Source organism: Hemitrygon akajei, chromosome 30 (assembly GCF_048418815.1).
Source record: "Hemitrygon akajei chromosome 30, sHemAka1.3, whole genome shotgun sequence".
Taxonomy (NCBI): domain Eukaryota; kingdom Metazoa; phylum Chordata; class Chondrichthyes; order Myliobatiformes; family Dasyatidae; genus Hemitrygon; species Hemitrygon akajei.
This window is the reverse complement of record NC_133153.1, coordinates 27,728,932-27,741,751: the sequence shown is the minus strand read 5'-3', so window position 1 is coordinate 27,741,751 and position 12,820 is coordinate 27,728,932. Positions and strand designations below refer to the sequence as shown.

At 44.7% G+C, this 12,820-nt stretch overlaps 1 protein-coding gene across 8 annotated transcripts in view; it reads left to right on the top strand.

Annotated features, from left to right (window-relative positions):
* The window catches only part of LOC140718907 (serine/threonine-protein kinase Nek8-like), a 168,264-nt gene that overhangs the window by 109,767 nt on the left and 45,677 nt on the right, over positions 1-12,820 (top strand). For 7 of the 8 annotated variants that reach the window (XM_073033198.1, XM_073033193.1, XM_073033194.1 and 4 more), the window contains one exon: positions 3,086-3,206. The exons of the other annotated variant lie outside the window; for it this stretch is intronic. In XM_073033198.1, coding sequence (XP_072889299.1) covers positions 3,086-3,184 — 99 coding nt within the window. In that variant the 3' untranslated portion in view covers positions 3,185-3,206. Of the gene's footprint in view, positions 1-3,085; positions 3,207-12,820 lie in introns of those variants that run through there. 8 annotated transcript variants of the gene reach the window in all.

The following is a 12,820-nucleotide window of genomic DNA, read 5'->3' as shown; positions in this document are numbered from 1 at the left end:
GCACCTACGCTCCGTCCGCCAGAAATAGCAGGAGCTCCCGGTGATCCCCCATTTTAATTCTACTTCCCATTCCCATTCCGACATGTCAGTCCATGGCCTCCTCTACAGTCACAATGAAGCCACACTCAGGTTGGAGGAGCAACACCTTATATTCCGTCTGGGTAGCCTCCAACCTGATGGCATGAACATTGATTTCTCTAACTTCCAGTAAACCCCCACCCCACCTTTCCCCATTCCCATTTCCCTCTCTCACCATATCTCCTTACCTGCCCATTACCTCCCTCTGGTGCTCCTGCCCATTTCTTTCTTCCACAGCTTTCTGTCCTCTCCTATCAGATTCCCCCTTCTCCAGCCCTGTATCTCTTTCACCAATTAACTTCCCAGCTCTTTACTTCACCCCTCCCAGTTTCACCTATCACCTTGTGGTTCTTCCTCCCCTCCCACCACCTTCTTATTCTGACTCCTCATCTATTTTTTTCAGTCCTGATGAAGGGTCTCAGCCCGAAGCGCCAACTGTACTTTTTCCATAAGTGCTGCCTGGCCTGCTTAGCTCCTCCAGATTTGTGTTTGTGTTGTTTGTTTTTGAGTCTGGTAGTCCTGGTACGGATGCTCCAGAGCCTCCTCCCTGATGGAAATGGGACAAACAGCAGGACGGGTGGCATTAGTGCTCTGAGCACTAATAACGACCCCTACTCTATTAACTCTACTGACATATCCTCATACTTTTAAATCAAAATCAAAATCCCCTACTCGCTCATCCTTTCTACTATCAGTTTTAATATTTGGTCTGTGTTTCTTTTCCGTATTCTTCCTCACACAGTCCATCTCCATGTTGGTGATTGGTTTATTATTGTCACATCTACTGAGATTCAGTGAAAAGCTTTTGTTTCCATGCCATTCAGACAGATCATTCCCTACACAAGTACATTGAAGTATTACATAAGAAAAGAAAACAAAATGCAAAATATGGTGTTTCAGTTCCAAAGAAAGTGAAGTGCATATAAACAAATAAAATGTAAGGGCCATAACGTGCTTTACTGAGAGATCCAGAGTTTATCTTTATTGTACAAAAGGTCCACTCTAAAATCTTGTAACAGCTGTCCTTGAGCCTGGTGTGTGTTCATATTTTGCAAATCAAGTTTTTACTAGTACCTGCTTAGTCTGCTGATTCTCCATGTGAGACGTGCCCTTGTCACAATTAATCAGCGTTCTTTCTGTCTTCGAATCTTGAGATTATCAAACATCACATGTCACGATCATTCCAGTATCTTAAAATGCCATTGTTCCTAATACTAGTTTATTATCTTCCAATGTGAAAAGGATCCATTAATCCTTACTCTTATCCAACCTGTGGCTCCACTTCTGGTGGTGGGTGGGGTGGGGCACAGAATGGGTTGAAAGGATCCATCTGTGACTATGCTACCAGTTGTATCCACATATGCATTCTTGTTTTTATGGATAATCTGGATATATGGTGATGAATACAGTCATAGAACAGTTCTCACATCTGTCTACTGATGGCCAATAAAGACAAATTTCACCAACATTGACCACCTGCCCCTGCCCTTCCTGCATTTTTTTACAAATGAACCTCCCATGTGACAGTGCATATCCTTGGCCAATCCACTTGGTCAGTTTCCTAAAAGAGTGCTAGAAACTGTGTCAGAAATGCCTGTTGCTTTGCAAATGTTGGCTGTTATTATCTAGAACACCCCTTTCTGAATGAGCGACAGATCTTCAATGGTTCAGTGAATGTATACAGTATACAACCTGAAATTCTCACTCTTTGCAGACATCCACGAAACAGAGAGAAAAAAACAAATAATGACAGAAAATGTTAGAACCCCAAAGCCCCCTCCCCCTCCCATGTACAAGCAGCATCAAAAGAATCGACCCTCCCCATCTCCTCCGCCCACTCGTTCCAGCAAAAGCATCAACCCCCCCCCCACCCACCATGCGAGCAATAGTAAAACCCCCAGAGTCCATCAAAAACTACTGTCCAACCCAACACCTCGACATCTCAGACGGACTGTCTCTCTAGTGAGGGAGAGAGAGAGAGATATCTCCTGCACAACGAGAGGGCAGGCCAACAGCCCACTGCTTCGATGCTGCAGTCTGCCACCTTGCTTGTCTGACAACAAACTCTCACTCACCATTGAGAAGGAGAGAGAGAGGGAGATCGCTGAAGAGCAGGAGCCTCCCACGGCTGCACACAGCACCCGCTGTCTCGACGTTTCAGTCAGTGACATCGATGAGGAATCGGGTTGTCCAAGGGTGCAAAGTTTTGCAGGCTGTGCCTGGAAATATCAAAATGCTAGGCCACATGGTGAGTTCCAAGAGCAAGAGCCCAACCGCCTGTGAGTTCTTACCGTTGCTCCTACTTCTGGAACGTTCCACTGCTGAGTTATATTTATATTGGATGTGCAAATACGTGGTGTCAGTATCAGATATGCCTGAGATATCAGTGGATGTGTTTGATGTTATTGCTAATGGCTAGTGGCCATTGTATGCTATCTGCTGAGTGCATGACATTGCATGAATCATTGTAGCTGCCAGATTGTGAAAAGACATTTTGTGTGTCCATCAATGACATGGCTGTCTTCAGCAATAATAAGAAATGAGCAAATTCTTCTGAGCAATACACACATAATGCTGGAGGAACTCAGCAGGCCAGGCAGCATCTGTGGAAAAGAGTGAACAGTCGACCATCAGTCCTGATGAAGGATCTCAGCCTGAAACATTGACTGTTTACTCTTTTCCACAGCTGCTGCCTGGCCTGCTGAGTTCCTCCAGCACGTTGTGCGTACTGCCTTGATTTGCAGCGCCTTCAGATTTTCTCATTTTTGAGCAGTTTCTTCTCATTTATACCCAAATATTTCATACCTGAGATTTTATTGCTCTATTTCAATTGGTTGTTTGGCTGCATTCTGTATTCGTGGGCCTCGCACTAGTTGGATAAAATCACCCCCGCCCACCCCTGACTTTCAACCGTTCGGCTTCCAAGGTGGCGCATGCTGCAGTCCACATTGTTTGTGTTGCGCACTCACAGGCCTCACGTTCCTTTCTGTTTCTCTCTGTCCCAAAGGTGCAGTGTCAGCAGTTCCGGAGCAGCATCCAGGCGGAACGAGGGCACGCAGTCAAAGCCGCGACCAAACCAGAGAGTAAAATCTGCACTGTAATGTAGAGCAGGTTTTAAAATAAATTCACTAACAAGAAAATCTTGTCTCCCAGCTTTTATTCGACAAGATTTTTTTAATTGTGTGCTGCACGTTCTAATACTAAACAAAATGGTTTGGAGTTGTGTGTTGTGTGCTTCTGGAGCTTAAAGCACACAAACTCCTGACTTTGCTGCCATGGTAACCCTGTTTTCAAGAGAGACTATGCAAATAAATAAGATGAAAGGAGTCGATTTGACTTTTAGCCCCATTCTCTCTTCTACCATCCCCCCACAATTCTCTTTGAAGTTCCCAAAACCCACCCTGGAGAGTCAGGAGACAGCTGCCCACCTATTGGGGCATTGCTTGTGATAAAGCACCTGAACCAACTCAGCAGGGGGGTTAAAGTTCAAATGAAACTCAAGAAGGTTTAGGTCAAAATGCTGTGTGCGACTCAGGGCCCTTCTATAGTTTCTTGGTGTGGTCTTTTACTCCACCCGACTGATACCTGAAACTCTCTGAAAGAATGTTCTTTAAGTTTAGGACAGTAATTTTCTGCAGACATTCCACGGTTCATATGCAGCTTGAAACTACTCCTGTTAGTTTAAACTCCATGCCTTTTCAATAATATTAATGTAGGTTTTGATATCAAACTCTGAGCAACATCAGACAGCGCAAGACTGCTTTACTTTGATGCAAGTTCAAAGTAAGCTACAAAAACTGTGATGGGGGCAGGGGATCCAGAATCCAGTAAGGTTATAATTGTATCTCTTTAACGATGGGGGATTGTTTAATTCGGTGCTATAAAAGTGACAGTCCAATCACACTGTGGGCTGACAATACTGAGAAGTGTCTTATAAACGACACAAGCTAATAATATTGTGGGAGTCTAAAGCAACATCAGGTTATCGAAATAGGAGTAAGATGTGATGCACTAACAGCCAACTCAATCAATAATAAACCATTTTAATGATCAAGAAGTCAACCCTGTAACCCCACCTCCTACCAACTTTCCTTCTGTAGTCCTCCAGCCAATATTTAAACTCGTGCAGAGTGCTGCAAATCGAACTATTTGAAAGTCTTAAGAATTTGATCCTAGCAACTGAAGCAGATTAACTAAAATCATTAACGTTAATCAAAATGAGAGCTAATGTTAATGTTTTTGGTTTATCTGCGTCTGTTAAATGTGTCTTTGAACATGTTTTAACTTCATAATTTTTAAATGGCATGGTAGCATAGTGGGTTAGCACGATGTCTGTAGGGCGTTTGTGCATTCTCTCTGTGAACTGGTGTGTTTCCTCCCACAGTCCAAAGTCAGGTCAAGTCACTTTTTATTGTCATTTCGACCATAACTGCTGGTAGTACATAGTAAAAACGAGACGTTTTTCAGGACCATGGTGCTAGCTACACTGAACTACGTAAAAACAACACAGACAAACAAAAACTACACTAGACTACAGACCTACCCAGGACAGCATGAAGTGCACAAAACAGTGCAGTCATTACAATAAATAATAAGCAAGACAATAGGCACAGGAGAGAGCAGTAAGTTGGTGTCAGTCCAGGCTCTGGGTATTGAGTCTAATGGCTTGGGGGAAGAAACTGTCACATAGTCTGGTTGTAAGAGCCCGAATGCTTCGGTGCCTTTTCCCTGATGGCAGGAGGGAGAAGAGTTTGTATGAGAGGCACATGGGGTCCTTCATAATGTTCTTCGCTTTGCGGATGCAGCGTGTAGTGTAAATGTCTGTAATGGCAGGGAGAGAGACCCCGATGATCTTCTCAGCTGACCTCACTATCCACTGCAGGGTCTTAGGATCCGAGACAGTGCAATTCCCGAACCAGGCAGTGATGCAGCTGCTCAGGATGCTCTCGATACATCCTCTGTAGAATGTGGTGAGAATGGGGGGGTGGGAGATGGACTTTCCTCAGCCTTCGCAGAAAGTGGAGACGCTGCTGGGCTTTCTTGTCTATGGAGCTGGTGTTGAGGGACCAGGTGAGATTCTCCGCCAGGTGAACACCAAGAAATTTGGTGCTCCTAATGATCTCAACAGAGGAGCCATCGATGTTCAGCGGAGAGTGGTCGCTCCGTGCCCTCCTGAAATCAAAGACGTACCAATTGGCAAGTTAATTGATCATTGTGAATTGTCCTGTGATTAGGCTGAACTGAGAGAATGCTGGGTGGAGTGACTCGAGGGACCGGAAGGGCCTATCCTGTGCTGCATCTCAAAAATACAGAACTTTTCCTGTATTTTTCAGCTGGTTTTGGATTGGAAGGGTCTGTGACAATGAGGGTCGGGCTGTTTTGTTCTGTTGCTGTATTGTCATTGCTTGTGTTGTTCTGCCGAGCATTGTGAGCAAATTTGTGGCGATAGTTATGGGCTGCACCCAGCACCTCCTTATGTTGAATGTCAAGTGCAAAAAAAATGCATTTCACTGTTTCGACGTACGAGTGATAATAAATGACTCAGAGTCAGAAATGCTTTGCAATGTAAAATAACCTGGTAAGGATTCAAATGGCAGCAGCAATGTTTCTTTCATGTGTAATGTCACATCATTAATGGAGTACTTCCACCCTTCCTCATGACGAACGTGCTCTGATAACGTCATTGTGTGGGAAACTGGAAGTTTGGTGACCACACCTGGAACAATGTGTACCTGGTCACGTAACCCCGTGACCCCGTTTGGGCACGGACCTGTGCTGATCAGCTGGCTGGTGAGACCTTTAACCTCTCACTTCAGCGGTGTGCAGTACCCGCCTGCTTCAGGCAGGCTTCAAGTATACTAGTGCCCAAGAAGAGCATGGTAACCTGCCTCAATGACCATCATCCAGTAGCGATTACATCCACAGTGATGTAGTGTTTTGAGAGGTTGGCAATGAAACATATCAACTCCTGCCTGGGAAGCAACTTAGATAGGCTGCAGTTTGCCTACCGGCCCAACACGTCCACAGCAGATGACATTTCATTGGCTCTTCACTCAACTCTGGAACATCTGGGCAGTAAACTTGCATACATCAGGATGCTCTTTATCGACTGCACCTCGGCATTCAATATTATCATCCCCTCAAAGCTAATGAATAAGCTTCAAGACCTTGGCCTCAATACCTCCTTGAGCAATTGGATTCTCAATTTCCTCACTTGCAGGCCCCAGTCAGTTATGATTGGGAACAACATCTCCTCCACAATCTCCTCACTTCTGACTGTGGCGAAATACAGCTCCAATGCCATACTTAAGTTTGCTGATGACACCACTGTCATAAGCTGAATGAAAGGTGGTGAGGAATCAGCATATAGGAGGGAGATGAAAATCTGGCTGAGTGGTGTCATAGCAACAACCTCTCACTCAATGTCAGCAATGCCAAAGAACTGATTATTGACTTTGGAGAAGGAAACCAGAAGTCCATGAGCCAGTCCTCATTGGAGGATCAGAGGCGGAGAGGCACCTTTAAATTCCTAGGTGTTACAATTTCAGAGAAGCTATTCTGGGCCCAGCACCTAAGTGCGATTATGAAGAACGACTTCCTTAGGAGTTTGCTGAGATTCAGTATGACATCTAAAGCTCTGACGAACTGCCATTGCAGTGTTGTGGAGAGCATACTGACTGGCCACATCACGGCTTGGTATGGAAACTCCTACAAAAAGTAAATAGATGCAGACTAGTCCATCATGGGTAAAGGCCTCCCAACAATTGAGACATCTGCCTGAAATGCTGTCACAGGAAAGCAGCATCCATCATCAGAGACCTCCACCTCCTAGGACATATTCCCTTCTCACTGCTGTTGCCAGGAAGAAGGTACAAGAGCCTCGGGACTCGCAGTGCCAGGTTCAGGAGCAGTTAGTAGCCCTCAACCATCAGACTGTTGAACTAAAGGGGATAACTTCCCTCAGCTTCACTTGGCCCATCAGTGAACTGTTCGCACAACCAATGGACTCATTTTCAAGGACTCTTCATCTCAGGTTCTTGATATTTATTGCTTATTTATGTAACGCACGCAACCGACTGGTGTAAGTCTAGGGGAAAATTTGTCCATCCGCCAAACCGCGCCTCCCATATAGATGGATGCTGTGAAATACATGCTAATACAAACTCGCCCACAAAATATCAAGCGCACACCAGGTACGTTTACAGAATACACTTCTTAATAACGATACAATATATATGAAGGGAAAGAAAATAAAGAAAAGGCGCCAAAACTTATCAGAGTTCAGTCAATTAGTGCACATCGTTGGAGCTCAACCATTGAATCCTCCAACCACTCTTCGATCTTCTCCGACCTCCACGACCCGCGCACCTGGGACCACCCTCGGTGATCGACCAGAGAGCCGCACCCGTCCACCTTCCTCGCAGTCTTCTTCCCGACTCCCAAAAGTCCGTGCAACCACAGCTCACAGACCCACAAGAGAAAATAACATCAAACCCAATTGGTTAACAAATGAATACAATCCTATGTTATCAGTAACTATAACCCAAACAAGCTTCAGGAAGCTTCGAGAGCGCTCTGCAAGAAAAGCACTCTCTCACCAGTTAGCATAACAAAGAAGCATTTTTACTTTTAACAAACAAAGAAGCCATTTTGATTAACATACGCAGTACATTTATTTATATTATCTTTTTTTCTTTTTGCATTTTCAGTTTGTGTCTTCTGAATTCTGATTAACGCCCTAGTTGGGTGGACTTCCATTGATTCTGTTATAGCTATTATTCTATAGATTTGTTGAGTATTACCCCCCCCCCCAAGAAAATGAATCTCAAGGTTTTAAATGATGACATATTATAATAAAAATTGATAATAAAATGTACTTTGAACTTTATTAATAGCATGCTGGATAGGGTTTCATTACAGGGTAACCGCTTTGCACAGAAAGACCTTCCCTCCCAATCAACAACCCCACTCCTTCTCCAACATTTTTAATAAATTGGTAAATTGTTATTTTTAGGTTGTAACATACCAAGGTACAATTAAACACATTACATACACAAGAGGTTCTGCAAATGCTGGAAATCCAGGCTAGCACATTCAAAATCCTGGAAGACCTCAGAAGGTCAAGCAGCATCTATGGAAAGGAATAAACAGTTGATGTTTTGTGCCGAGTCCCCTCGTCAGGACTCAGGATTGACAACTTTGTTTTGCACACCATCTATACAGATAATTTTACTACAGCAGTTCATGAGGTAGCACAAGGGAAAAGGATTTAAAAGAATGCAGAATAAAATGTAGCAGTTTCAGAGAAAGTGCAGTGCAGGCAGATGATAACCAGCTATGAAAGCTGCCACCCAACCACACCCTCCTAGGTGAGCAGGCACTGTCAATAACAACAGCGGACGTGAGGAACCTGCAGAGTCGACCCCCATAAGGCAGCCGGACCAGGCAACATCCGAAGCAGAGCATTCAGTGGGTGTGTATACCAGCTCACTGACGTCTTCATGGACATCTTCAACACCTCACTCATCCAAGCTACTGTTCCCACAGGCTTCAAGTCAACTACCATCATCCCTGTACCAAAAAAACTCTACGCCTTCAGAACTAAGTGATTACCACCCAATGGTAATGACACCAATCATCATGAAGTGCTTTGCGCTGATGGTAATAACATAACAGTTCAGAAAGATTATGGAATGCTTGCTATTATTATTCGAGGCAATGAGTTCAAAAGTCAAGAAGTTATGTAAATTTATAAAACTCTGGCTAGGCCACATCTGGAGTATTGCATACAGTTCTGGTCACCCCACTGTAGAAAGGATGTTGAGGCTTTGGCGAGGGTGCAGAAGAGGTTCCCAGGATGCCACCTGCTTTAGAGGGCATCGGCTATCACGAGAGGCTGGACAAACTTGGGTTGTTTTCTCTGGAATGACAGAGGCTGAGAAGAGACCTGATACAGGTTTATAAGATGATGAGAGCATAGAAAAACTAGACAGGGAGTATTTGTGTCCCATGGTAGAAATGTCTAATGCCAGAGGGCATGCATTGAAGGTGAGAGGGGGTAGATTCAAAGGGGGTGCATGGGGTAAGTTTTTTTTCCTCAGAGAGTAGTGGATGCCTGAAATAGAAGCCTGGTATGGAGGTAGAGACAAATGCATTAAAGGTTTTTAAGAGGTGTTTAGATAGGCACATGATTGTGAGGATGATGGAGGGATATGGACATTGTGTTGGTAGGGTTAGGGTGTTTTTGATTTGCTTTTTAGCTGGCTCAGTACAACATTGTGGGCTGAAAGGCCTGTTCCTGTGCAGGACTGTACTATGGTCTACGTATATCGAAAACTCCATTCCTGCCACATTGGACACTCACCAATATGCTTACTGACAGCAATGAACTGACAAAACAGCTTTATGACGGATGCCATAATATCGGTCATGCACCTGGCCCTGACACACCTAGAAAACATGGACACTTATGTCAGAATGTTTTTCTGGATTTCAGTTCGCCATTCAACACTATTGTCCCACAGACCTTGGTGAAGAAACCTAGACCTCAGTCTAAATACACCACCGTGCAACTAGGTGTTGGGCTTACTAACAAAGGGACCTCAGACAGTCAGGGTGCATCACCGTTCCTCCCTCACCATCATCCTCGACATGGGTGCCCCCCCCAGAGCCCATTGCTGTATACTCCGCTCACACATGACTGCACGGCCAAATGCCTGAGTAATCACATTGTCAAGTTCACCGATGTCATGACATTTGTGGGGGCTCATCACCGATGAAATGGCCTACAAAGAGGAGGTAGAAGAGCTCAGGGACTGGGGCCTGGCAAATACCCCCATCCTCATTGTCAATAACACAAAGGAGATGGCTGTGGATTTCAGGTCCGCTCACACCACTCGCATTCCTCTTTATGTCAGTGTCATAGCAGTGGAACCCTGCAAGCAGTTTAAACTACTGGGAGTGCCCATCTCACACAAACCCTCCTGGTCCCAGAAAACGTTATACAGAGTCAGGAAAGCTCATCAACACTTCTACTTTCCGAGGGGGCTAAAGAGAGCTGGACTATGCACGTCTATACTCACATCATTCAACAGGTGCGCAGTAGAGAGCATCCCAACATGCTGCATTACTGCATGGTATGGGAACTGTACTGCCGTGGACAGGAAGGTTCTAACACGCCAAAACTGCTGAATGAATCACTGGAACCTGCCTACCTGCCATCAAGGACATATATATAGAAGGGTGCTGGAAAAGGGCCACTAACATCATGACAGATCCCACCCACCCTGCCCTCTCATTTTTCTCATAGCTTATCTCTATGGAATGTCATCAGCTGCTTCCATTGTAGTGAACGTTTTCGTGCTGTGAGTAGAACTAAATGCAGCCCTCAAAGTATAACCCCTGCAGAACTGGCACAACAGTCCTTATCCACACCGGCTCTACTTTGATGAGCAGCTCCTCCATCTCCACCTTTAAATTCCCATTCTGTGTCAAAGCACCTCCGAGGGTCTTGTCATCCCACCATCCGAACAAGCTCCTCAAGCAGTGCATCAGGCTGAGGTCTTTGTATCAGGTCCCGATTTTAATCCCTCCTCCATGGGCAGGTGTGTTTCCATTCCTAGGGTGGCCCTTCAACATTACTCTTTGACCAAGGTTTACTCTTAACATTGAGTTTTAAGTTTGATTTTTTGATAACTATTGTGAGAAACTGTGTGACATTTTTCATCACTGGACAAGAGGAACACGTGCGCTGGTTACCAGGACCCTCCAGCCTCTTCTATCCCTCAAGGGCTAATCTGTGACCTTAACATTTTCCCTCAAATCCTTTGATATATTTGGAAGATTTTTGTTAACCATGCTCAGTTTAAAATTATTAATTCATATTTGTGGTAGGGAGCTCCAAATTTCTACTACTGTCAGCTTTTAAAATTATTATCCAACTTTAGTCATAGACAGAAACATGTCCTTCAGCTTACCTAATCTATGCCAAACTATTTTTCTGTCTAGTCCTATTGACCTGTACCTAGACCGTAGCCCTCTGATCCATGTACTTCCCCAAACTTCTCTTAAATTTTGAAATCAAACCCACACTCACATCTTACACCAGCAGCTTGTGCCACACTCTCACCATCCTCTGAGTGCAGAAGCTCCCCATTAAGCATTTAACCCTTTACCCTTAAACCTTGATCTCGAATTCTAGTCTCACCAATCTCAGTGGAAAAAGCCTGCTTGCATTTACCCTATCTATACCCCTCATAATTTAGTATAGCTCCGTCAAATCTCCACTCATTCTTCTATACTCTAGGGAATAAAGTCCGAACCTATTCAAACCTTTTCCGTGACTTAGATTCTCATATATCCTCATAAGTTTTGGAAACATAGAAAACATACAGCACAATACAGGCCCTTCGGCCCACAAAGCTGTGCTGAACATGTCCCTACCTTAGAACTACCTAGGCTTTACCCATAGCCCTCTATTTTTCTAAGTTTCACGTAGCCATCCAGCAGTCTCTTAAAAGACCCTCTCATTTCTGTCTCCACCCCCACCACCAGCAGCCCATTCCACGCACTCACCACTCTCTACGTAAAAAAACTTACCCCTGACATCTCCTCTGTACCTACTTCCAGGCATCTTAAAACTATGCCCTCTCGTGCTAGCAATTTCAGCCCTGGGGAGAAGCCTCTGACTATCCACACGATCAATGCCTCTCATTATCTTGTACACCTCTATCAGGTCACCGCTCATCCTCCGTCGCTCCAAGGAGAAAAGGCCGAGTTCACTTAACCTATCCACATAAGGCATGCTTCCCAATCCAGACAACATCCTTGTAAATCTCCTCTGCACCCTTTTATGGTTTCCACGTCCTTCCTATAGAACATAGAACATAGAACAGTACAGCACAGTACAGGCCCTTCAGCCCACAATGTTGTGCCAACCCTTAAACCCCATAAGGTTTCTTAACTACCCTATCTACCTGTGAGGCAACTTTCAGGGATCTGTGGACATGTACCCCCAGATACCTTTGCTGCTCCACACTATCAAGTATCCTGACATTTACTTTGTACTCTGCCTTGGAGTTTGTCCTTCTAAAGTGTAATCACCTCACATTTCTCTGGGTTGAACTCCATCTGCCACTTCTCAGCCCACGCCTGCATCCTTTTAATGTCTCTCTGCAATCTTCGACAATCCTCTACACTATCCACAACACCACCAACCTTTGTGTCATCTGCAAACTTGCAAACTTCTACCCCCACATCCAGGTCATAAATAAAAATCACGAGAAGTAGGGGTCCCAGAACCGATCCTTGTGGGACACCACTAGTCACAACCCTCCAATCTGAATGTACTCCCTCCATCACGACCCTCTGCTTTCTGCAGGCAAGCCAATTCTGAAGCCATCTGACCAAACTTCCCTGGATCCCTTGCCTTCTGACTTTCTGAATAAGCCTACTGTGTGGCACCTTATCAAATGCCTTACTATAGTGAGGTGACCAGAAATGAGCACAGTACTCCAAGTATCTGGGTTGAACTCCTTCTGCCTCCATTTTCTCTGCACTCTTTCAATTTTATTGATATCTTTACTGTTGGTAAGTGACCAGACATTACTCCAAATTGGCCTCACCAATGTCCTATACAACTTCAACACCCCTACTCCTGAACTCAGTACTTTGATTATGAAGGCCAATGTGCCAGATGCTTTCTTTATGGCCCTATCGATCTCCAACACCACTTTCAAGGAAT